Source organism: Leiobunum rupestre, chromosome 6 (genome assembly GCF_980474605.1).
Source record: "Leiobunum rupestre chromosome 6, qqLeiRupe1.1.hap1, whole genome shotgun sequence".
NCBI lineage: Eukaryota > Metazoa > Arthropoda > Arachnida > Opiliones > Sclerosomatidae > Leiobunum > Leiobunum rupestre.
In genome coordinates, this window is record NC_143389.1 from 39,199,651 (window position 1) to 39,226,364 (window position 26,714).

General features: G+C 37.4%; 4 protein-coding genes across 6 annotated transcripts; 2 read left to right on the forward strand and 2 right to left on the reverse strand.

Moving 5' to 3' along the window:
• The first annotated feature begins 285 nt into the window (after positions 1-285).
• On the forward strand, positions 286-1,687 carry LOC149940890 (uncharacterized). 3 transcript variants are annotated; one of them, XM_090178531.1, is made up of 5 exons: positions 286-442; positions 517-561; positions 648-836; positions 900-1,337; positions 1,408-1,687. In XM_090178531.1, exons 1-4 carry the CDS (start codon positions 415-417, stop codon positions 1,052-1,054), a joined length of 417 nt encoding a protein of 138 aa, XP_090034657.1. In that variant the 5' UTR covers positions 286-414; the 3' UTR covers positions 1,055-1,337; positions 1,408-1,687. The 3 variants fall into 3 exon arrangements, with proteins under 3 accessions (XP_090034657.1, XP_090034659.1, XP_090034660.1); XM_090178533.1 differs by lacking the exon at positions 648-836 and having other exon boundaries at positions 290-442; positions 1,156-1,337; XM_090178534.1 differs by lacking the exon at positions 648-836 and having other exon boundaries at positions 290-442; positions 1,159-1,337.
• Positions 1,688-2,800: 1,113 nt separating this feature from the next.
• Positions 2,801-4,931, reverse strand: LOC149940891 (uncharacterized). The gene is made up of 5 exons (XM_090178941.1): positions 4,589-4,931; positions 4,314-4,492; positions 4,043-4,237; positions 3,735-3,973; positions 2,801-3,671 (listed from the first exon to the last, which is right to left on the reverse strand). Coding segments are annotated over exons 1-5 (1,158 nt in total). The 5' UTR covers positions 4,591-4,931; the 3' UTR covers positions 2,801-3,128.
• Positions 4,932-12,605: 7,674 nt separating this feature from the next.
• On the forward strand, positions 12,606-14,520 carry LOC149940892 (uncharacterized). The gene is made up of 3 exons (XM_090177888.1): positions 12,606-12,717; positions 12,788-13,004; positions 14,140-14,520. The coding sequence occupies exons 1-3, from the start codon at positions 12,664-12,666 to the stop codon at positions 14,331-14,333; spliced, it is 465 nt and encodes a 154-aa protein (XP_090034014.1). The 5' UTR covers positions 12,606-12,663; the 3' UTR covers positions 14,334-14,520.
• A 3,869-nt stretch (positions 14,521-18,389) lies between these two features.
• Argk1 (Arginine kinase 1) lies at positions 18,390-25,965 on the reverse strand. The gene is made up of 6 exons (XM_090179726.1): positions 25,696-25,965; positions 20,216-20,475; positions 19,997-20,145; positions 19,204-19,369; positions 18,941-19,127; positions 18,390-18,828 (listed from the first exon to the last, which is right to left on the reverse strand). The coding sequence occupies exons 1-6, from the start codon at positions 25,862-25,864 to the stop codon at positions 18,683-18,685; spliced, it is 1,077 nt and encodes a 358-aa protein (XP_090035852.1). The 5' UTR covers positions 25,865-25,965; the 3' UTR covers positions 18,390-18,682.
• Positions 25,966-26,714: the final 749 nt, after the last annotated feature.

Here is a 26,714-nt window from a genome sequence, read left to right on the forward strand (position 1 = left end):
TCCTTAGATCCGAATTTAAATGATGTAAATTACGGATATATTATCAAAACGGTTGAAGTAAAATAAACGAATGAATAGACGCACACCATCTGCATAATAATTAAGAAAATAATTAATAAATACCGGTTTGAAAATGGCGTAAAGTATAGGTGTTTTTATGTTTTAACTAGAGCCATAGCGATATCAATTATTCGCGCGGGGTTTCCATTTTGAAATAAAACAACACTTTTATAAAATGGTTTCGCAACATTGAGCACTTCATTTCGTAGCGTTGAACGCTTAATACTGGGAAAAGCCATGTTACGTGTTGGCCTTTGATCTGTTCAAACAGATGGCTTTTACAATTTCACGTTTGCGCATATTCTCAATTTCTCATTACTGTATCGCTCGTGTGTCAGTCGAAAACAGCTCGAAATGGGAAAAATAAATTCATTGGTTTTGTGTAAGATTTTATTCGAAGGAATATTGATGTTAAGAATTCTAATTAATATTTATCTTTCCATTTGACTTTCGAAGATTTATGCTATTTGGCGTTCTTCTCATTTTGCGCCAGAACAGAGGGTGAGTCTAAAAGATTATACATTAATCGACTTAATTTGCGGGGATTTTAAGAATTTTAAATTTGCAAATATATCGGCAATACTTAGCCGTAGATAACTGTACAGAGCCCAACACCGCATTTACTAGTTGCTCCAATTTTTGCCTCGAGATGTGTCCCCAAGGAGATGTTCCGCCAATTTTAGCTTGTAAAGCTCTTTGCAAGACGGGCTGTTTCTGTAAGCCGGATTATTACCGTCCAGACGGGGTTAATTGCGTACCAGTGAAAGATTGTCCCGGTAAGTGACGAGTCGAAGCGGTAAAAGAAATCTGTTTTTAACGCAATTACATTTTCTGGGCAGTGAAATGTTCGGAGAACGCTAGTTTCCGATGCGAATGTTCCGACCAATGCCAGACCGGTGATTGTGATAAATGCTATTGGGCCTGTTTCTGCAATAACGGCTTTAGTCGAATTAACGACGTTTGTAGTCCTAGTGTACAATGTCCCAAGAAGTAGCCCTATGTTACCTTTATCTCTTTCTTCTTCTGGGTTAAAAGGAATGCGCAATTTTTCATCTACACGTTTACAAGCTTCTCTCGCACCTTTAATCCATTTAGCAGAACAATGCGGAGCAAACAGCAAATTCGGAAACGGTTGTCCTGGGCAAGACAGTTGTAGTATAAACCCGGACACGGCCTTCAACTGCCTCGTAAATGTGGAACAATGTTATTGTTTGGATGGATTCAAGAGACTCAATGGAATTTGCCAAGAGTCTAAATTGTGCCCAGAAAACAGTAATGTATGTTTTCTTTATTTTTAAATTGTTAATATTCTCAACCCGAAATAATTCTGTTAATACTTTCTTGTAGTAAATTGTCAGCGGAATAGCGAATTTAAATGTGGTTGCCCGGGAGAAGATGACTGCATGCCGGAAGGTGTCACAACAAAATGTTTTATTTGCACGGACAATTGCTATTGTGTAAAAGGATTTCGTAAAATTAATGGAGCATGTCACCCGTCTAAAAATTGTCCTACAATCGTCCCACCCAGTTAATTTTATAATAATAATGCGAAATATTTAAATCAATGCTTACCTTTCTTAGTTTTTATTAATTAAACCATTATTTGCCTTTTGTTTAGTTGTAATTTACGTAGGTTTAGGTCATAATAAATTTGGTTTTACAGTTTTGCGTTTTGGGTTATTTTAACACCATCGTTCACTAATCTAAGTACTAACAGATCCTGAGATAAAATTTATATTTCTCTATTGTCATTTGTTGATTCGACTATTACCTTAGTTCCAAATTTAGGTAAATCTACTTATGCGTATTTTCTTTCTTTTTTGGCTTTATATGAAAGAGCAATTAAGCCCTTCATGATACTAAAGATATAAAACATAGTGCTAGTATAGATTCAAAGTTATCGATATTTTACCGCTTGTAAAAAGTATTACAAAATACTAGTTTTTCATATTTAAATATTTTTTTTATCTAATTGACCGATGTTAAAATTACGTTTTTGCACTCGACACTACATTTAACTGCTTTTATACCCTAACATGGCGACGTATTTTCACGCGCAAAATTAATTTTAAGATCCACCAATTCATTTTTTGATGTACCTGGTTTTTGAATCAAGGTAGTGATTTGAAATTCGCGCCATAATTTAATTCTGCCGCGCTGTAGTGACATCTGGTAAGAAACTGAGAAACGATTTAATTTCCAGTATGAACCGTATATTTTACAGCGTTTCTTCCATCTTTGCTTTATGAAGTTTTGTTGACAAATTTTAATTAGAATGGCCGCCGTTAATGAACCAAAACCTAAGAAAAGTAAAATAAAATTCGAGGAAGGAGAGTATAGTATCAGAAAACGGTTACCCAATAGATTACCCAAAAGAAACAATGACATTTATATTTCAAACAAGAATTTCAAGTGTCAAATTGAAAAATGCAAGAAACTCTTAGAGAATGGTGAAAATGAAGTGTTTATTCACGGTTTGGGAAATGCCATCAATAGTGCCATTAACTGCTCGCTTCAGATTAAAGCTGAATATGGTGGTGCCCTTGAAATCTCTAGCAACACATCTACGGAGGGGCTAGTTGATGATTTTGAACCATTAATGGATAATCTTGAACCACAAGTTAATTTTCGGAATAACTCTGCTATTCATATCAAATTGTACCGTCTGAACCCCGTTGATTTCAAATTGAAAAAACCAACTTAAAATGATACGCAAAATAAAATAAACAAAATATGTGTATGTAAATGTATTATTTATTCCTGCAAATAGATAGCATTGCAGTTTTACATTATATTTTTGGTACCGGTATATCAAGAAGCAACGCAGATCATATTAGAGATTCAATAATATCCCTGCATAGCAGAGACAGTCAAAATATTATTATTTTGGGGCCTCTACAAAAAAAAAAAAAAATTAACTGGGTTTCAATAATCTATTAATTAGATTTAACAAATTTAGTTAAGGGCCTATGACACATTATATTAAATGAACAATTTAATTAACTAAACTTGGGAAAACTTGATTATTTCCTAAATTATTAATGTAAAATGTAAAATATTGCCTAATATCACAGCTGAGCTAGGCAGAGGTAGTTTTTAATAGTGACTGGTAAATTTAACTCTACAATAAGCGAGTCGGCTTTAATATCCAAATTATTTCGAATGACTATTCGACATTGGGACTTCAATAGTGGAACCAACGCCTTCTGCTCCAAAATCCAACCTCGAAGGTTAAGATTAGAAACTTCCGAGATTCGTTTAGTATCACAGATCCAAGTTTCTTTCGAGAGGTTGACGCCAAGCGCCACCAGCAACTTGACTAATTGAGCTTTCCCATCTTTGGCCAAATGGAATAGGGGTGTCAGGCCCAGGCTATCTTTCGTGTTGGGGTTGCATCCGCAGCGTGCCAGTTTCTCAACCAAATGATCCTGATGAAGAACAATGGCTAAATGAAGAGGCGACTGGCCTAGAGTAGTCTTGTAATTGATGTTGCATCCACTTTCAATCAACGCTGTTAGAATGTCCACGGCTATTTGGCTATCTGGCAATTGCTTCGAACATCTAATAATACTCAATAGAGGAGTCTCTCCCACTTTATTACAAAAATTAACCTGCAAAAGCAGTTTAAATAAGACAACTGTGCAGTTTATGGATAATGGTTTGAGATTCAATACCTTAGCACCTGCGTTTAATAAAATTGTAACGAGGCTAAGTCGACTATGAGGCCCAGATACTGCGTACATCAATGGTGTGTTAAAGGTATGATCAATACTGTTTACGTTGGCTCCTTTTAAAACTAGATAATGGACAATATCTATATAACCCCTAGCTGATGCTAGAGATAAAGGAGTTCGTTCGTCATAGTCTTTTTTGTCAATTTCACTGCCGGAATCAACCAGCATTTTAACTATTTCTATAACAGAATTAAAACAGTTGTAAAAAAAAAAAGGCTGCGTAATATGGCAATGTAAAAAAGCCTTACCTAAAGAGCTTTGTTGACAAGCTAAATGCAAGGGAGTTTGACAGAATGAACTTAATACTTTGACATTGGATCCATTTTTCAGTAGCAATTTGACTACCTCCACGTGTCCGTACAAAGCCGCAATGTGGAGAGCGGTAAACCCACAAACAGGGTCGCTTTGATTGATGCTACATCCATATTTAAGTAATAACTCGGCTGTATTTGAATTTTAAAAATTATTATTTATCAAATGGCTTCAATAATTTTTTTAAAATTATTTTATCTATCTAACCCATTAGAAAATGGCCTCTTTCTACGCAAATACAGATTGCTGGTCTCTTTTCAGGACCAACTTTGAATCTTATATCAGCGTCCACACCAGATTGTAAAAGATTTTCTGCCATTCGCAAGTCACTATTTTGAATGGCAATGAATAGCTTGCTTTCTTGATTCCACATTGCATAAGCTTGCCTAATAAAAATATGTTTATTGTAATATTTTTGTTCAAATATTTAATAAAATCAAGAATCCTAAATGGATTCTTGATAAAATATATTTTAGTCATACATGAGTAGGGATTTGATAGACTTTTTTTTATAAGGTTGATGATTCAGGGATATTGAAGATGCCAAGTGCAGGGAGATAAGTCTGTAGCTGTCGTTCTTGACTTTTTCCTACAAAGTCCGACCAAGCACTCATTATTTCAACATTATTATTATGCCCAATTCAAAAAAACGTTTTTAAAATCTGTTAAAAAAAGAAGTGGAGAGGGGCGGGGAACTTCAAAAGATTCTCTTGCCTTCCAGGCAAACACCACTTTCTCCCATTCTTGCGACCTTGAAAATTTATATTTCGTGTGAAATTTTTAGCGTGTATTTCAGTTATTTAAAAAATATTCAACGATTATGAAAAGTCGATAACATCCCTTTGAAACTTATGTAATAATTTTCGTAAGGGTTACAGTTATACAGAGGTTACGAAACTACTATCTAGATGGCGCTATTATTCTCTAAAAGGTTTTCGAAGAGCCTATTTAAATATTTTCTCGATAGATGGCAAGACAAGCTCTACACCAAATGGAAATTTTACTGCCAGGTTTCTTCATGGAGGAATAGTAACTATTACTATTACTATTCCTCCATGGTTTCTTACTACCATTTTTTTTAGCCTTTTCAGTTTACAGAGAGCCACGTAGCGGCCAACGCGAGAAGCTCATAAACTCCTGCATTATTGTCTGAATTTCACCAGTTTTCCTGCCGTTTGGTTTGTTTTTCCTGATATATCTGTAGCAAAGCCTCATTGATGGGTTAACAGACGGTCTCTCTGGCTAATAAACATATAGTAATTTTTTTGGAGATAAAATGAAGCCTATATATAATATATATAGTATCGAATTTGATTTTTGCAATCTTTTGATTAACCCAAAATCTTAAATTTCAAACTTAAAGGGAATATAACCTCTGGTATTTCTGTCGCCCTCCGAGGGTTCCAATATTGTCCGCTGCCTCCCATGGCCTTTCACACCTGCGGCGCTGATAATCGCTGATTGTGAAGGGAATACAGGAAATTGATGGGGTCTTCCATAAAGAACGCGTTGGAGGTTCTATTCCCTTTAACGAACCAACTCATAACCATAATTTTAAATATTTTGTTAGAATGAAGAAGGAAGGTTTTGTGAAATAGGTAATAAATTAAAATCTGTTCAGAGCACATTTTCATGTATTTCCTTTATTATTTAGTAATGAGACTTCAGAAATTGTTTTAAAATCAAACATTTTGGAGAAACTGTACCTTCTTCTTTTTCTTTTGTTGGATATTTACACGTCTACCGTTTAATGATCAATACATTGCAACGATTTCTGTAAAAGTTTTAACTTTTTATATTCAATATTGAAATAAATTTACATCGTGAATTTAAACCGTTTTCATTTCTTATTATTCATTTTGTTTTGCTTCAGGATGTTCTTCAAAATTGGACCTTAATTATTTGATAAATATTATTTAAAAACGACGTTACAAGTCATACTTGAGTCATAGACAAAGAACTGGCTATTGCTCTCGATACATACAGGGTGTTAATTGTTTTTGTTTGTTCGGACAAATAATTTTTTACAAAAACTACTTGAGGTAGAAATTTAAAATTTTTATGGTTAAGTAAATACACCGGGGGACATTGTTTGGTGAAATTTCATCGTTTTCTGAAAATATTTTCACACTTTCCGAAAAATTATTTTTTCACCGCTAGGTGCTTTCTCAATTTTTTCAATTGAGAATTGGTAGATCATCATCTGAAACCTACGAATACCTTTGATTCGATGAAAATAAACCTATTTTTCACTGAAAAACGTGATTTGAAAAATTGACAAGTTGGGTAAGTCAAAATAAACTTGTTTGATCCGGGAAAGAGATAGCAAAGATATGCACTCATTTGGGTGTCATGGGAATCGGCGGAAACCTCCAAAAGTTGATTTTATAAAATGTCTTTACCCTTGCCCAACTTGTTGAAATGTTGCCCGGGAATAGTTCAGCCAATGCTTAAGAATGAGTTCATAAACTCTTTAGTGGGAGAGAAAACGGATCCACAGCTGAAGCGGGGAGGCAACATTTCAACAAGATGGCCAAGGTTATTTTATAAAAAGAACTATTAAGGAATAAATTTACTAGTTTTAATAAAATGTAAATGCGACACACCCAGAATAGTTGGCACGTTCAAAAACAGTATTCGGATTTTATTAAATACAACAATTTATTTCAAACACGCTAAATAATTGTGGAAGTTAGAGTGTTTGTATTGTGTGGTGACGTATGTTAGAGTGTTTGTATCGTTTGGGGACGTGTGTTAGTATTGTGTGGTGACGTATGTTTGTAAATGTGGTTTGTATGTGTTGTTCGAGTGTATTATGGAGTGTGTTAGTGCTTGCAGTTTGTCTGATATGGCGTATGTTGGGGTTTTTGTATTTTCACTCTCAGTCTTCTACTAGTTATTGACTTTTGGGACGGACGAAGCGCTAGGGGTTAAGTTTAACCATGGGCCAAATAATGATAAATCCAGGACATGACTCTATGCGAAAAACCCAACCAACAGCGCTAACACCCGACCACTATTGCCCCCTATTGGGTAAATTTTTAGGGACAGTTTTCAAAAATAATACACGTGGTCGTCGTAGTAAGTATCGTGGAATATTTGTTCACAGTTGTCGTATATAGTGTGGTTATTAAAGTAAATACTTATTTTTATACGTACCAAGTTCATAATTAGTATAATATAAAAAAATATATAATATTTAACATATACTTTCCTAGAATCGTTAAAATTAATCTAAATTAAGGGGACAAATATGGCAGGATTTTCGAATAACAACCGCCACTTATTTCCGAATTTCGACTTGGCTCGCTTTACTGTATTTAAGGGGGAAGACTACTGTGGCCATTGTCTACTTTCGCGCTATTTCAATCTGAACTCTTGTAATTTTGTATTTTAACTTATAAAATTAATATTTAAGTGTAGAACAGCCTCTTGTTTAGTGCTTAAAATAATTTTGACAATTTTAAATTTAAAAATAATTAAGTTATTACGTTTTAATTCGGACCCCCGGAGCTAAACAAGTTGGACAAGCGCCCAAACTACCCTTTAGTTAGGACCTTATATCTCGTTAACTATTAATATTATAATTATCAAAGTTATTTTAAGCACTAGAGGACTGAGGAAGGTTCAGCCTAATAAGAAAAAGATAATTCGATTATGTAATTGTTAAAACAGAAACGTTCAGCTTGAACGAAAAAGAGGCTTTTACTGTATTCTTCCCCCTAAGGGCGGCCTTTAGTTTGGATGTCGCACTTCAAAAACCTGACACTCTTCTTGGATTTCGGCCACTTTCTCCAAAGAAATGTTGGACATTTTCGTCAAAGAGCCGCTCAGCATACTCACCACTCGCACTCTGTAGCCTAATATCCGCTCACGCTCACTCATTTTTAGCGGTAAAATAAGAGCTCCTCTCTTTTAACTTTTTTTGGGCGTTGAAATTGGCGCTCATTTAAGAAACATCGTGCCCCTCAATTTCGTTCATAATAACAAAAGCACTCATATTGAGAGGAGTGGTGCCAATCACTGCGTACGTTCTTGTTTACTTTGTTCAAGATACTGCAGTTTCATTTATTTTATGTAACTTAGCCACTTAAATTTTTAAATCTACATGTAAATTACCACAATTCATGAAAAGAGCGCTTTTTTCGATTTCCGCTCATTTGATAGTTCAATATCGGTGGTCTTTATTGAGCGGTAAAATGAACGCTCCTCTCTTTCCGCTCTTTTTGAGCGGTAAAATAAGTGCTCCTCTCTTTTCGCTCTTTTTTGAGTGGTAAAATAAGCGCTCCTCTCTTTTCGCTCTTTTTTGGGCGGTAAAATAAGCGCTCCTCAATTTTGGCTCTTTTTTGAGTGGTAAAATAAGCGCTCGTCTCTTTTCGCTCTTTTTAGAGCGGTTAAATAAGCGCTCCTCTCTTTTCGCTCTTTTTAGAGCGAGGAAATTGGTGCTCCTCTCTTTCTCGTTTCGCTCAATTTCACTCATAATAACAAAAGCGCTCACAATGAGAGGAGTGGTGTCCATCACTGCCCCAAAGTACAGGACAACTATTTTTATAATTCGAAAGATCGAAGATCTCGATGATGTTTAAATACCAAAAATCTTTGTGAACTATAAACCATAGATGTCTAATTAGATGTTTCAAAATCTTTTTCCAAGTTTTTAAGGGCTAAAAAACGTTTGCAACCAAAATAATGGTTTAAATTTAGATTAATAAGCTATGCTTTCGTAATAAAGTTCGCGACTATCAGTTTCCAGGATCAAACAAGTTTATTTTGGCTTGCGCAACTTGTCATTTTTTCAAGTCGCGTTTTCAGTGAAAAATTGTTTTCCCCCCCATCGAACCAAAGGTAATCGTAGGTTTCAGATGATGCTCTACGAATTTTCAATTGACAAAATTGATGTAGCACCTAGTGGTGAAAAAATATTGTTTCTAAAAATGTGAAAATATTTTCATAAAACGATGAAATTTCACCAATCAATGCCCCCAGTGTATTTACTTAACGATAAAAATTTAAAATTTCTACGTTAAGTACCACCCAAGGTACCCCCGAAGACACCGCCCAAGGCCCAAGTTATCTAGCGATACTGAAGGAGTCCTTACCTCATCTGGTGACTAAAAACATTACGAAACATTCGTATTTTACTCATTCGTTATCAGTTGTACTTGGTTGTACTTAATTATTCTTTGTATTTTTGGAACCAGCTAGGTCTAGTGTCAGTCAGCGCTATGAAATCACTTGTTTGCGCACGACACTAAAACTTCTGTATTTGGAAAACGACTTATTTACCCATTTTGACCATATCAAAATGAATTTTAAACGCTATCAATTAGATAACTTAATACAAAGAGGTGAAAATGAATATTTTTATGTTACGCCAATTAGGTAGTTTAAAGGGAGTATAATTTTGTATTTATTTTATACACTTTTTATTGCTTTAAATAAATTGTTTATAAATTAAACAAAAAAACAACACAAAATAAAATAAGAAGTGTTTTAAAATCTTCATCGTATTTTGCGTAAAAAGATAATTTGAATTAAAAAAATGATATATAAACATGATTAAATTTAAAATATTTCTATACAACTCCTAGAAGGATAGAAAATTATTTTCTACTACGTTCTAAACTGTAGCGCCATATTAATATGGATTAACTTCTTTTAATAGGAGCGCAGAGCTACCCAAAAAACACTAAGTCTCTGAACCTGCCTCTGTGGGACCTATCATAACTGGACATGAAAACATGGTTAAATTATGTTTAATTAAGATGAGTATTTATTCAACTTTCTCTTTGAATTGGTCTATTTTGTACAATATTAGTGATAGAGATCCGAAATGTGTTGTAGTTGTAGCTGAAAATGTGCTTATAACATAGACAAGTCATGTCCATGGCATCAGCAGAAGCATAAAATAATAAGTAACATAAAACAATAAATACGATATTTAGCATTAATTATAACCGAACTGATTTTCAGATTTAATTCGCAATCAAGGTTTACTTCAGCACAGAGCCCCCTAGCGTCTAAATAAGATGAATGCGAAATATATTAATATAGTACTCAGTTCCGTTGAGAGTCACAGTCGGAGATTGGTGAGAATGCTAGCTAGGAGCAACAAACACAGCACCCCATGCCAGTGTCGAAAAAAAGGTTCGACATTAAAATTAGTAATTTAACGTTAGGAAATGTGATAGTTATTTTTAATTATGCTACTTATGATAAAATGTATATCTTAAGAACTTCGTAGACGCGAAGCCAGTTGCAATGGCTCCGATTTTCTGATAATTTCACCTTTTGAAATGATGCGATGCGTTTTAAAATAGAAAGAAAACAGAGGAAGGGGATATTTCGCCACAGCATATTCTCAAATGCTTCGCGAGAAAAAGCTCTTATCAGTAGTTTTGTTAAGTAAATAATCGTCAATGTGTAATTTGTTATTCGAGACGACTTGTTACGTCTTTCCGTCTAGCAGTCATCCTTCGTATCTCTAAAAACTAGCTGCATCCTTGACCGTTGATCGAAAGGAAATTCCCAGAGTTATTGCAATGGTAAACAATCCCGTCATATTCTTAGAATCGTTTCTAATTTATTCCGCTTATATTCGTTGTGGGCAGACCCAAGCGCGCAATTAAGTAGCATCAAATATTAACATTTTAATTAAAAATTCGTTTTTATTCTTTGATGTAACAATTCCGTTTATCAAATAGGAAAAAAGGCTTAGAATTCATTAAAATTTGGTCTACACGAACTACACGAACCGATTCCGAAATATGTAGTGTTTTGACAAAATAAATGTTATAAAATGTATTAAAAGAACAGCTACTTCATGGGTCCAAAATATTTCGTAGTAAATTTACAGCTTTACAAATAATCCAATTTTTAGCAACGTTTAGTGTTTTTTTCTGGTGTCGCGATCTACAGAATTTATGTGTTTAACGCGATTTTATTGCCTGTCGATGACTTGTATGATCAAGTCGAAACGTACGAAGCATTACGTTTGTTAATAAAGGATTTTTATAATGTACATCCATGGTACGTTTCTTTATATTTTAAATGGAATATAACCTGCAAAGCAACCATTATCGAAGACCCCTTCAATTTTTCAAATTACCCTGTACTGTGGCGCCAAACAATTCTAAAGCCAAAGAACAAGAGTGGCCAGAGCTGCAAACGTTGGTGTTCAACACCAAACACCTGAGGTTATATTCACTTTAAATATGTTTTACAGCAAATAGCCCCAAAGAAAAATAAATATATTTTCTTAGGTTTCTGTCTAACGTGTCAGTTTTAAAACTCTGGCTGTAAATGAATTGACCAAATTCAAGTTAAGCAGTCTAGATTTTGCACGGTGAAATAACGAAACAATGTAAAATTAATGCTGAAATAAATAATTTTTAATCTTAACACTAAATTAAGTCCACCGCTATAATATCATCTGCTAATACGTCACTTCTCACCGTTTTCTCCCGCGGCCGAAAGAGGGCGTAACGATAGATTTCAGTCACGAAAAAAGTTACGCTTGTGATTCACGGTTATTCTCGAATTGGGTTCTGGTGAAGTACGCTAAAGTCTGGCCCTGTTGTAGTGGGCCCCATAGGAGCACGCGTGTGGGCCTTTTTTTCGCTGGGACCAAGGGGTTTTGCTTACCTCACCGCTTTCTGTACGGCTCTGTTCTATGCATGAACTGGCACGGTTCATTAAAAGCTGTAGGGTAGATTCCACTTAATCTTAGTAACTAACACATGGCAATTAGGTTAAAAAAATTCACCCGCATTCTTCACAATGAAAAATATCGAAATAGCGCCACCCGGTAGTGATTTCGTGAACTATACCAGCGAAATTTCAAAATTAGCACGCAACGGAAAAATAGATAAGCCAAACACTGTCATTTTTCGAATTTGATATTTAACCACGTTTTGTATGAAGTCACGGTGTAGTTTATCAACAACCTACATTTCCCGAGTATTATCGAAATAGCTCATCAAATAGAAACACACAAAGACTATTAATTTTGTGTATTATCGATTTGTAAATATTTCTACGACAATGTGGTGAAGAAAGGTGAAACCGTAAGAAATAAATGCAAGGACAAGGCTTCAAGGTTCATACGCTGAAATATCTTTTCAACAAAACAACTTATTTTTCCCAGAAAATTAAGATATACTTTCTTAGTTTCTTAGGGTAAACCATTTGAAATATATTTTCGATGATGGTGCCGGATGAACCCGTTTTTTTCTTATCTTCACAATTTAAGGATTTCATCAGAGGAAGCGGACGCGCATCTTGACTGAAGGAGAGAAACAACTTTCGAGTCCGTTCGCGTCGTCCTGCGGAAACGTTGCGTCTTCGGCGTCTGATTTCTCGGAAAATGAATTTAAAGTGAGAAGGCGCGTAATTATAGGACCTCCGACTCCCACATGACGCCATTGGCGCTTAGACGCGAAATCTCTTATCGCCTCGACAAATATCTCCCGCGAGAGCTCCGCCTGTATATAAATACCAGTAACCCATCCGAACCAAACATCACATCTACATCCAAAGCTACGATCGAAAGACCATCATGAAATCTGTACTCGTTCTACTGGCTTTTGGAGCTTTGGCTCTCGTTGTTGAGGTAAATATCAATCTTTTACAATTTACTTGAAATTGTTTTGGTCAATTTGACAAAATACTCCTTCTCGTAGGGTACCAGTCAGCCCGGACCAGTCTTGGGTTCCATGTGTCCGTGCGGAACGTCGTCTTGTCGCACCGACGCCGATTGCGGGGTCGGTGGCTGTTGCTTCACTTTGAGCCCTCATCTACAGGCCAAATGTTGCGCCAAGTACAATTACATGTCCTTGCTGAGAGGACGAGGTGCCTGTACGCCACCTCCCCAAGAACGTGAACGATTGACCAAAATAGGTAATTATATCTTTACTTAGAATATTACAATCTGATGGCGTTTAATTGACCACTGCCAAAATTAAGCACTTTTAATTGTGTGGTTTTAAGGGTTTATAGCAGATTTGAAAATCGATCAGGAAAAAAGCTTTCAATTTTAGACACAGATGGCTCTGATGTCAATTAAACACGCGTATTTTGTAATTTTCTAAATTTTTTTTGAAAGAGTACGTTAAATTTGACGTTACCATAAAAATTACGGCTTATTTGATGGTAGGCGTGGCTTTGGCATAGTTTATAAAGAAAGTAAGAGCATGTGATAAGATTGAATTTGCTCGTGTTAAAAATTTGGTTATCAGTAGTACTTGTTCTATATAGTGCTTTGGTTGTTATTGGGGAAGCTTTATCAGGTCTGACCAAATCTTAGATAATTTCCAGCTGTTTAGTAAATATAGGCCATAATATTAATGCTTAAAGGGAGTATGTTCTAAATTGATAATTCGTCTGGTAACGTAACTATAGCGCCAGTTGCCACACCTTCGGATAAATCTCGTGGCAGAGATGTGAAACTAGGTACTTAATAATAACTGTAAATGTGGTGGCGGATGCCGAAAGGTGGTTAGCACTTTCGCCTCGCAGCGAGAGTAACCGGGTTCGATCCCAGCTTGTGGCACTGGGTGAAAAACTCGGAGCTACTCCTTCCGCGTAGAGTTTGCAAGTTCTCTACCCACTGGTTAAAGGCGTTTTCCGCCGAGTTCTTTGGTTACCCCTTTCTATAAAAACGGTTAACGATGTAGGGAGCTGTTGGCTCGCGTGGCATGAGGGGCTTGCCACCACCTTCCTACGCAATCAAACCCGGTAAACCTGAATTAAAGGCATTAAAAGTCGCTAGATGACTTATAGGCTTAGAGTGGTGTTTTGGGTATTAGCCTAGCTGATTATTGTTATTATAAAATTTTTAAGGTAATATAATTCCCAACGCGTTCTTTACGGAAAAGCCCATCATGTTTCGGTATTACCCTCCGTAACAAACCACCAAGCGTTAAGGACATAAGAGGTTATATTCCCCTTAACGCTTGTTGTTAGGGTTTTTTTTCGCTACCAAATAATCCGTAGAGTCCTTTGGCAATGAACGTTGATTGTAATCTCTTTGAAGGAATGTGCGCTCCCCGTTACCCTCCGCCGAAAGGAGTCGTGGCCTGCCCTTACATGCTGCCTTCCGACGACTGCCGCACGGACGAAGACTGTCCCGTCGGGGCGGGCAACATCCCCCAATTGTGTTGCCCCACTGATCTCAAACCCGGATGCTACATCGGAAGAAGGTGCTCTCCACCAGTTCTCGCCGGATAATCGGGAAACTTTCGCGTGATTTCACTTCATCGTTGTCCATTCCAAACCTGGCCACTATTGGCTAGCCCACATTGTACTCCTCCTATATATTCCATGACATCGAGGCTCATTCCAAATATTGGACGGATAAATCTAACTACTGTATTATCTTTAATATTGTTTTATTCAATAAATTTCGTGTTTTTAACTTTTGATGCATTTATTATACGACTTAACAAGAAGTTTATTGTACCTAGGAGCAAAAAACGCGAGGAGTACGCAGCTAGCCTTTAAACACGCTAACGCAGGGTTGTGTAAAAATTTCATTGGATGAGGCTTTACGCTGAACGTTTTACGATTTCAGAACTTTCCCCTTCTGACGGCAGTAGGCGCTAAAGAGTCTAACCAATGAAAAATGTACGCAAGAATGAGTTGCTTTCTCCTTGTATTTGTTGCTTCTAGATTATACAGGGTGGGGTTTTTACGATAACTACTTAAAATAGAAATTATAAATTTTGATAGTTAAGTAAATACACCGGAGGGCATTGATTAGTGAAATTTCATAATTTTCTGAAAATATTTTCACTATTATAGAAAAATTATTTTTTCACCACTAGGTGCTGGATCAATTTTGTCAATTGAGAATTTGTTTGAGCATCATCTAAAACCTACGAGTACCTTTGGTTCGATGAAAAAAAACTATTTTCACTGAAAAACGTGATTTGAAAAATTGACAAGTTGGGTAAGCCAAAATAGCTTGTTTGATCCGGGAAAGAGATAGCAAAGATATGCACTCATTTGGGTGTCATGGGAATCGGCGGAAACCTCCAATAGTTGATTTTATAAAATGTCTTTACCCTTGCCCAACTTGTTGAAATGTTGCCCTGGAATAGTTCAGCCAATGCCTAAGAATGAGTTCATAAACTCTTTAGTGGGAGAGAAAACGGATCCACAGCTGAAGCGGGGAATCAACATTTCAACAAGATGGCCAAGGTTATTTTATAAAAAGAACTATTAAGGAATAAATTTACTAGTTTTAATAAAATGTAAATGCGACACACGCAGAATAGTTGGCACGTTCAAAAACAGTATTCGGCTTTTATTAAATACAATAATTTATTTCAAACACGCTAAATAATTATTTACAAAGTGGGTTCAATAATACCCCCATCGGCTGCAACGCGAGCTTGAGCTCTGACAATCATATCATCAAATGCAAGTTCTATCATTTCTGGTGTGACTTCTTGACGAGCAATTTCAATTCTCCGAAGAAGTTCGGCTCTCGTTTCAATCGGTGTTGCGTCAAACCCTTTCTTTGATAAATCCCCACAGAACCAAGTCTAGCGGTGTCAGATCGAACCAAAGGTGTTTGTAGGTTTCAAATGATGCTCTACCAATTCTCAATTGGCAAAATTGATCTAGCACCTAGCGGCGAGGGGCTGATCACTCCGCGTAATCTGTGAAGTCCCTGCCTTTGGCAGTGAAAATCTAAGCGTAATCCGGTGTACAGATTTTCTAAGAGTGGTTAGCTCCTCGCCTAGCGGTGAAAATATAATTTTTTCTAAAAGTGTAAAAATATTAGAAGAAAACGATGAAATTTCACCAATCAATGTCCCCCGTTGTATTTTCTTAGTCATCAGAATTAAATTTTTTTACCTTAAGTAGTTTTCGTAAAAAAATCACTTATCCGAACATCTAGACCGTTAAACTGAAACTTTTACAGGCTTGAAATTTTTGAATTATAAATCCTATTTTCTTCAGTAATAGCTTTAGGAAATAAGTTAATGATGTATTTAGCTCTAGCCTGCAAAGGTACAAGCGAATAACATGGAGGCAGTGATGGGCACTCTCCTCTCACCGTGAGGTCAGTGAGAGCAATTGAGAGGAGGTGAGATGCTCTAAGCTTCCAATGGAGAGGGACGTGAGATAAGTTTCCAAGCTATGAGAGGAGAGTGAGTGGAAATAAGATTTTTCAAAGAATGTATTTGGAGTGTGAGCGAGGTTAATTTAATTAATGAAATGCTATGAGACGAGATCAGCTAAAAAGTTAGTTTGCGGTGGGGAGAGGAGGTGAGTTTGAGTTTAGATGTAAGAAAACCAAAACAAAGGAAATATAAAAACATGACCTTCTTGGAAATAATTATCTAACTTTGGCCAATAACAAAGCTCAATAGTACAATTAGAGAAAATAACATAATATTCTGACGTTAGAATTATAATGAAGTTAAAGACAGTAAATCTAACGTGATGGTCGTTGTTCTATCCCTGTGAGAACAGTGTGAGAATTTGAGAGGAGGTGAGATGCGTAAAACTTCAAAAGGAGAGGAACGTGAGAGGAGTTTCACAAAGTTCACATTTCAGAGAGGGGATTGAAAGGAGTGGTTTTATGACTTCCGTAAACGGAAAAGAGCGTGAGATGAGATCAGAATTTTCAACAAAACTAACTGGAGTGTGCGCTAGGTTAGATTAATTAGCGAAATTCGATGAGAAGAGATGAGATAAAAAGTTGGTTTACGGTAGTTAGAGGAGATGGGTTTGAGTTTAAAATAGAATGGTTAACCAAGTCACACGACGCACTAAATCGGTTCAATACTGAGTTTAAAACTAACTATTGAAAACGGTTTCGATGCTAGTTTCTTCGAAGAAGTTCTTTATTGAATGCTTGTATTTTTTAATAGAGCAGGATTCAGGACGACGAAGTATTAAAGCGTAGATTACAGTCCAATGAGCCTTTCGCCATGGTTAGAGTTTCATCCAAGCACTTAATGTACCGTCGTTTATCGCCAAAATATAGCAACAGCATCCTTCATAACTACCCGCCGAACCGTCTTCCGAAACCAGCGCAGCCGAACCGAATTTACAACATGTATCTTCGTTACTTGTTTTGATGAGATAACGACTCAATTAGGTATATAACTAATGTAAAGTTAAAAGGAACCACCTATGGACTGTAATGCAAAGGATGATAAAATTAGCGAATTAGTAGATTAGTCCATTATAAAAAGGGATAAAAAGCTAAACCCTAAACAAATTTTAAGAAAATTCAAAAACTTACATAGCTCGTACCGATAGGTCTTCGAGCAAACAAAAGACGCGAAACTCGGACCAATAGATCTTCGAGTGAAAAACTAAATTAAAAGTAAATATAAAAAAAGAATTTCCAACGGTAGACCAGTTTCGTCCTAGTTGGATCTATTGGTCCGAGTTTCGCGTCTTTTGTTTGCTCGTAGACCTATCGGTAAGAGCTATTAGAAAGTTTCTGAATTTTTTTCAAATTTGTTTAGGGTTTAGCTTTTTTATCCCTTTTTATAATGGACTAATCTACTAATTCGCTAATTTTATCATCCTAGGTATATAACTAGTTAGTTAGTGGGTTTTATTGGTCGTGGTTTATGTTTACTGGTTTAAAACTAGTTTCTACATCTACGGAAATTATTGTAGGAATAAAAATTAACAAGATTTTTTTCCAGCATTTGTCTTTATATTGTGACTCATTTTTGTTATACATAATTTGAAAACCATTACTGTACAGTAACAAATGTTTATTTTTATCCTAGATTTTTTGGAATAAAATCCTATTTAGCTAGCTCACTTTGATATTCGAGTTCGAGATAATACGATCGCAAAAGATAGAAAATATGGCTGAAACATCACGAACGCGGCTGCTAGCACCGCCAAATAACAATCATCAGTGCTCAAAACTGCGAAAACGTTTTTTAAGATGACGTAATTTGGCCTACCTATCGAAACGCTAACATTGCCCTTACAAAGAAGAAATTATCTTTAACGGTTACTGTAACGTGGTCATTTTTTTAGATATTTACTAAAATGTCTTTTTCTTCGACAACTCTCGCGTGTTTTTTTTGGTAATCTGCTTAAAAATAACTGTTTTTATAAAACAATTTATTTTTTTCTTTATATATATCTGCTTGAGTGGAAAACGTGACAATTTAGAGGCAAAAACAGACAAAGCTTATTTATTTTTCTCTTTTAGATGATTTGGTGAAATTGTTTTTGAAAGGACGCGAGTTTCTTGTATCCGTAGTTTTCTTTAAAATAAGGATAAAATGCTTTAAATATATTTAAAATGATTTTTTAATGCTTTTGATACAACAAACTCTCGTCGTTTCTGTTGAAAGACAAAATGAAAAAAAAAAACACAACAGCGTAATGGAGGGGGGGGGGGAGAAGTTATCATCTCTTCTCCTCTTCATCTTTCCTTTTTAAGAAATAATTTGGCTGGGAGGAAAGAAATTAAAAGGAGTGGGATAAATATATTTTCTTTTGTGTCCAGATAAATCTCCGTGAGATCTTCGTAGTGTCGTAGTTGGTTTTTGTGTATGGTTCTCTGACGATGGTGTGAATGTAGTTTAGGCGGCGGCCTTCTCTAACTTGATGAGCTCCAAAATGCCATCGTGCATTTCCTTGACGGCTTGGTACTCTGTGAGTCCAATACGGCGGATGTTGGAGACATCGTAAACTCCACCTTCTCCTTCCGTGTGCTCTCCTCGAGTTCCTGCAAATAAAAGACCGAGTTTAAGGTAGTGTTCTTGACGTTAACGCAACCAGCGACGTCTAAATCAATAAGTGGTTGACGGATTTCGCGCGATGGTTTGGGGATTTCTAACCTCTGACTTGGAGATTGTACTTCTTGGCGACTCCCTCGAAGGATTTCTTATCACCAGCGATCTTTGGCAGCTTAATGTGCACGCTAGCGCGAATGGTGGTGCCCAAGTTGGTGGGGCAGAAGGTCAAGAATCCCAATCGGTCGTGGTGGGCGAAGGGAAGACCGCTAGCTTCAATTTTCTTCAAACCCTGAAAGCGAAAGGACGGAGTTGAACTTCTGGCCAGCGGGAGATTGATTGGTTCCGAGTAGAATCGAGAGACTTACTTCAACCATCCTTTGGTAGACTTGTTTGACGTTTCCGCCGGGTTGCATGGAAATGATCCTGAGATGATCCTCTTCGTTGCACCAGACCAAGAAGGTTTTGGTTTCATTGTGGAAGATGCCACGGCCAATGGGCCAGAAACGGCAAGCCTGAGCGGCTTGGAGAAACCTGCAACCGCAAAAAATCGAGGATATTTAGCCGCTAATTGTCTATCCCTCCTTCGCGCTTCGGTCCATTTAGTGTCCAAATGACAGTTTATGGCGCGATTAAGCGAGGGGAAGGCAGCCCTGATTTTTGCTTTTCAAAACAGACTAGATACGTATCGTCCCTCCCGAAAGTATACTCCTAATGAACGAGAATGAACGCACTCGTGGATTTGGTAGGCTTTTCTAAATGGCGCTTATTCATTCTCAGACGCGTTTCTATCTATCCTCTCGCTTCTTTCTCCGCCGCGTTCGGTCGCGTGCGCGCCAAAGGCGATAACGTTTTGGGCTTTCCAGCGATACACGCGACCCTCCTACCCTTAATGCTCTATTACCAGAAAGGGTGGGGATATATTACGAGGTGTAAACGGCGTGCTCGATTCTATCAAACAAAAGGGGAAATTATTGATCTTTGTTTTTAGGCTTTAGCTTCGACTAGATTTGGACACTGCTAGCGGGAACTTCATATTTATGCCAATAGCTTATAGGGAATATATCCATTTTTAACCCCACCTTATACAGTAATCGTATGAGACTTTTGGAATTAGCCTTTTTAGATGGGTTTACAAAGAGAAAAAACTACGACACTAACCTGTCACCTTCCTTGAAGAGGAAATGGTCGTCGATGAGCTTTTGCTTGGTGGCATCGTCCATGCCCTTCAAGGGGTAGTAAGTGCCCTTCAACTCTCCGTCCAAGCCCTTTAAGGCCTCGCTCACCCTCTTCTCCATCTCCATGTATTGCTGGACGTACAAGTGTCATTGTTATAAGATTGACAATATAGCTAGAAAGGTGGAAGGCGATTGTACTTACGGCCTCTGTCAAGCAAGGGTTCATGGGGTACTCGCTGAGAGTCCTGCCGCATCGGACGCGAGTGGAGATGATGTATTCGTTGGTGGGGTCGAGATCGGTCAAGGTGCTGATGTCGCCGAAATCGGGGGAGGGTTGCTTGTCGGTCGCCTTGAAGCCCATGTGGTAGTCTTCGATGATTTTGTCGAAAAGGGGAGAGAAGACGGTGTACGCGTCGGGGTCCGGGGCGTAGATTCCGATCTGGGCATCCAAGTTGGAAAAGCCTAAGTCGCAGATACATTATATATAAGTGTGTCACCACTACGCAATTATTTAAGCATCGGGAACACAACGTTAGAACGAAAAATCTTTCGGGCAAAATGGGTAAAGTCATTCTTGGAATAATCTAATACACGTAACACGCAGAAAACCAGATAATTAATTTACGTAGCCCTCTGGGTACTTTGTTCAACGCGAAATGATTTCCCTATTGTGAAAATGATGTATTGGAAGTCGCAGTTTGCTCACGAAGCAACGACGACATTCGTAAGAATCCCGTGTTACTCTAAAGAAAAATGGCTTGAGAAAGTTTATAAACTTGAAAATTTCCAAATCTGGCGAAAATCAGTTCCAAAATCTCGAAATCCGCCTAAAGACCTTTTCACACGAGCCAACTTTTCAAATCAAAATGCTGAGTCAGCAAAAATGGATCAGTGATCCATTTTTTTCTCGCGTACTTTTTTGGTGGATCAACTCATCGAACTTTTATTCACACGAACCAACTAGTTAACTCAACTCAAAGTTGACTCATCTAGTTGGATCAAAAAGTTGGCTCGTGTGAATAGACCTTAAGAATCCAACTATAAACACGAAAATCGTGCTCCGAAATCTCAAAATCAGTCTCTGAATTCTGAAATCATTTTGAGATGCAAAGTTTACAAATGTCAGACCCTCGGTTTAATCCCTTTGAATATGTAATTTTCATCCTGATTTATAGCTATAATGCCTTCTATCCCGAGAAAATACGCCACGAGCACGTTCTCTTTTTCATCATTTTGTTAAAAATTTGCAAACAAGTGCCATTAGGCTCTCGTATCTTCGAATAGCAGGTGTTTGCTCTGGTTTTTCTATCCCTACACTTCGTTATTCCGTTATTAACCTTTGTTGGCGGGGGAAGCTTTGCCGAGGAACTAAATCTTTTATTATAAATATACGAGCTTTAGAATCTTCTTGAAGCGGATATCGTGGTCTATTTTTAGAAATTGAGGCCCTGAGAGAAAAAAATCGGGAAATGCTGCTTTTATAGCTCGTTGCAATTCCTTAACTTCGCCGGATGGAAGAAAAGTATATTTGTTCGCTGGGTTCGGCATTAACTACATCACGAGGCGGGGGGGGGGGGCTGCCTGTAGTGGCATAGCAATGAGAACTATTACCCCCGTTCCTTTATCTCAGTTTGGTACTTTGTTATTTCCCTAGGCCCTGGGAAAAGCTTCGTTAGAACAGACTGAACAGTTCCCTCATTGCACCGCGTGGTAAGCCCAAGAACAATGCACTTTAGGAAATTGAAACCTTATATTCCGGTATCGAATCATTTCAGATATTTTCTCTCGAGGCTATTTTCGAATTGCGGATGTGATATTTTGGGAACTTCATCCAGCGCGTGGTGGAGTATAATACGCAACCTGTGCATTGTGATGGCATTTTCAAAACATATTTTAGGTGTGCGCTATTTATTCGCTAATTTCGCCTCAATGGAAATATCGCTGTGAACTTTCTTTTATGGGAAACTTATACAATGAAACCTTAGATAGGTTTAATTGGAAACTTTGGGCTTCCAAATTAATGGCGTTAAAAGTAATTCCCGAACTGGTGCCTACCGTGCCTTCGATATTAATCCTAACCGCTTTGATACCGGGTACAGTCTGTCTGCTAGTTTTAAACATCAATAAACTTAAAAACCAAGCTGTCGTTTAGGCAGAAGTAAATGAACCGAACTTGTTGAAATAGCGTTCAGAATCGGAGGGCGTTTTCCTTACGAAAATGATGATAAAATCGAGTCAAATAAAAGCTAATTTCCATCCCCGTCTTTTGACGCGATAAATTGCACTTGGGAATTGTAGGTATAGCTATTTCTATGTATAAAAAATGGTTTCATAAAAACAAAAAGTTTTTTTTGGCCTAGGAGCGTGCAAAATTTCAAATTCTAGGTCAAAATCTAACTTCATAAGGAAAACGCCTCTAACATGGTGAGTACAGCAGTCTGATATTTTCGGTTCATTTACTTTTGGTTTAGGTTTATTATCCCTAGAAAGGTTCGTGACTTGTCATATTTTACGTTTGCAATTAAAATATAAAGAGTATCTCTTTGGCAGCGGCGTCAATGGCCAAATAAAGCGAAGACCGTGGCCCCTCTGTACCTCGAGCAAAAACGAAAATAACTTTCTTCGGAAAATAAGAACACTTGGCAAATATTCGGCATTTTGCGCAGTGACGCCCGAGACGAGCCTCTCCGTTTCAATCCCACTCTCGCGGCTATCAGCCACGCGAGCTCCCCTTCCCGGGTAAACTCTATTTTTAACTTCCGCTTTTCTCTCTCGGTGGACGTTTGCTGGGGCAAGTGGTTTTCAAACTGACACTTGTATTCACGCCATTCTTTTCTCTACTTTCCTCTATTCAATTTTATTTCATGTGCCAATTTTATTTGCTAAGACTTTTTCCAATAGAAAAATGTACCAATTTAAGTGACATAGTCCTAATTTTCTACCTTGTCCTTTTCTGATAAATTGGTCTGCGAGGGTTATTTTGTTTCGTAGTGTTCTAATTCCCAATAATTTTTGCGTGGAGTTTGCAAGTTATCTCCCCACTGGTTAACTTATAAAGGTTAACGGTAATAGTAAGTGTAGGGAGCTGTTGGCTCGCGTGGCATGAAGGGCTTGCCACCATCCTCCTACGCATTGTAATCCGGCCACCTGAATTAAAGGCAATAAAAGTCGCTAGATGACTTGGCTCTAGGGTGGTGCCTTGGGTATTAGTCTAGCTGATTATCAATATTTTAGAGTTGGGTGGGGCATATTCCAGTTTTCTAGGATTTCAGGCTTCGATGCTCTTGTCACTTTTTATATTGCGTATATTAAGATTTTAAAATTGATTGGATGATTTCTAAAATCTGTGGGACTCCTCGGCTCTAGCGGTTTTTTGAAATTTGGGAAGGATTTAAAAATGTTTAGTCTAAAACGAAAAGTGCAATGATCATTGAAGACTTAGGCCTATGGTGGTGCCTTGGGTATTAGCCTAGCTGATTATTATTACCATTATTATTATTAATTTCAAGCGTCAAAAGTTAAGGTTACGTTTCTTTACCACAACCAAATTAAGTTTATCTTTTTGCCAATTAAACGAGGTAAAAGTGAACGTGAGCTTACGTAATTAGACGAGATAAGCGTGATTTGTAAGACATAGTAGTCTAAAGTCTGGTATGGTTGTTTTGATGCCGTGGAGTACTTTGTATAACGGAACCGCTGTTTTCAGCGGAAATGATAAATTGTTTTTGGTTCCCGTATCTTGGCCCTGACTGTGACTTTCACAGAAGAGCAACCGCAAAAACGCTCTGGGGCCAAGTTACGTGAAAACATCTTCCCGTTTCTTCCTCAGCCGTGGAAGCGAGACCCCAAATGTACGAATAGATCCTTGGTCAGCGAATAATCAATTTCCTGCCTACAAAGGAGCCGGCACAAAGGACGCGCGGGCCTTTACGGGGATTAAGCGACCGCCTTATCCCACCAAGAATAGATTTCTAGTCAGAGCTACACTTCAAATAAATTCCCTTGAGCCCATCAATTTTGAAAATCGGTAGGAAGCTGTTCGATACATTATTTAAAAGGGGTTAAGTTACTCCGGTCAGTTTTGGAATTTCGGCTCCCGAGACGGAGGAGAAACCATCCCGTTGGCATGGAAACCGGATGCGGGAAAGGGCTGCTAGATTTGATGGGGAATATTGATTTTAGTCTCGACGCGGTTTAGACGGCAGATTCCAACACGGCTTCGCTTCACTTTATACTACAGGCGGGAATGAGTTTGACACTGTAGACTTTTCACTCGGACGACCTTCAACGAGGAAAAACGGCTGGCTTCTCTCTAGACGTAGCTACTTATTGCAAAGTCCATCACTGGTAGCGCGAAAATCTATTCATTTCGGCTTGAATGATGCCTAATGATCGCGAGCCGGTTCGCGCTGTTCAATCATTTCTGAAACTTTTCTCTGTGTTAATTCATTAGAAGAGCACCCATTTTTATAACTAATATACTTATAATGCGCTCCAGATTTAGTATGTACTAGTGTTGTTAGTCAGAAAATTTTCCGTATTTTTCCGCAAAAAATAAAAAAGTTTTAATTCCATGATTAGTCTAATATATTGTTTGCAAAATGAAATAAATCGGCATTTTCGCCTCATTTTTTCGAATCTAAAAGTAAAACTAAACCTCTAGACTAGTTTAAACTGATTAACAATGTAACGCTATTAATGTTTTGTAATATGTTTACTGATAATAGACATTTGTTATCGATAAAATGTGAAAAACATTAAAAACCCTTTAAAGTAATTTATGTTTCAATTTTTATTTTTACGATTTGCGGAAAATTTTCCGCATTTTATTTTTCCAGAAAATGAACAACACTAGAGTACCTATTTATTCTTTTAAGACCCAGAAAACTATGATATAAAAAAATAACGTGGTTAGTAGGAATTGTATTTTATTCATGCTATACAACAATTTGTAGTAAAATTATTTTTGTGGTTTTTCTAGTCTGTGTAAAATGTTAACTTTGGTAATGCACTCTGTAAAGTTAACTTTAAATTTAATTAAAAATTTTGTATATAGTTTAAATATAATTCCTTACGAATTCAAATTTGATTGCAAATTATATCCAAATTTGGTCCCGATCCAAATTAGACTTTGATTGAAAAATACAAACCAAAATGAGCTATATTTGATCCAATTACAATGTATGAAATTCAACTTTGTTCCGATTTAATGTAAATTATTTGATCCAGACAGAATTGGATGACCATTTGGATATTGGATCGAGTGACTTTCGTAAGGAATGTGTATTGAATTTACAATAGTTATAAAATAAAACAGTCGAGCAAAATTCAAAATGAAAACGCAATATTCCGAAGTTGTTAATTATCCAAATTGGGAATTTTATTACAATTTGGTGTAAGGATTACACCGCAAACATAAATTTCTAAATAAACTAATAATACTGGTAGGTATTACAGGATTAACAAAATTATGTTAAATAAAAATCAAATGAAATTAAAAGTAAATGAATTTGGTTCAAATAAAGTAAGGTATACAAGGAATGGTTACGATACCGCGTTATAACCACATTTAGGTACGTGACACGAAACATTTATTGAATTCGGAATTCATGCTATGACAAAATGTGGGGTTAAAAATTCGGTCGGGTGACAGTCGGGGTGGAGTCGTAGTCGGGACCCTACCTGACTGGATGCAGTCGAGGAGAGTGGAGCCCATCTTAGTCTTGAGACCCTTGAGCTGGTCAAAAAGCTCCTTGCTCAGGTTCTTTTTGGTCAGATGTTTGCATTCGGGAGCTTCTTGGATCTTCTTGAATCCAGCATCCAATTTATCAGTAACGGCTTGATCCACCATTTTGCTGTCGAAGAAATTGGGAAGTTCGCTGCGAAAAGAAACGGTAAACTCTTTGAAGCGGCCGGAGGATTGCCTGGCAGACAAGAAGAGACACCGGCTCAGGGGGACAACGGCGCCTTTTATGGCGCGCATGGGCTGATGGGAACGCGGTGGTGCCGCTAGTGGTGCTGCGGGAGGAGGGGGAAAGCTCCTTCACCTTACGACTACGCTCCCACTCCCACCAGCGAGGCTCTCCGCAGCGCGCAAGCTCCATCCCTCTCCTCCTCTTCCGGCTCTCTCGCCACTTCAAACCCTGCTCGCTCCAAACTTCCAGCTAGGATCTCGGATCACCTCCCGTTTCGCCTCACTTTCCCAACCGCGTCTTTTCTTCCAGGTGACAGTGAGCGGAGTACCTTAAAAGTGCCAATTAGTGTCCTTTCGCGGATTTTAGAATCTTACTGCGATGGGAGAATTAAAACCTTTTGGGATTGAAACTACCGATTAGTAGTTTAATCCTTATCTCCTTGTATCCTGACATATATAGTCTCGAAAAACGGAGCCCCTTCGAGACCTTCTCATTCACAAGATTAAATGATCACTGTATAGACGAACTCGGAATATTTAGAGTTTGGATTGGACCCCACGCGTATCGTTACCTATTCCATCAAGCTTCGTTTGGAATATTTCATGTAGGTTAGGTGATTAGTTAATTGTGATAAATAGAATAGCTGACGTTTAGAAAAAAAACCACCCACGGACAGAGAACATTTTCGTGTTCAATTTAAAGTGTTTTCTTTTCCAATTCCTGAGGAATGAAAAGTTTAGGTATTGAATTGAATGTCCTTGGCAATATTTCCTATAAATTAACCAT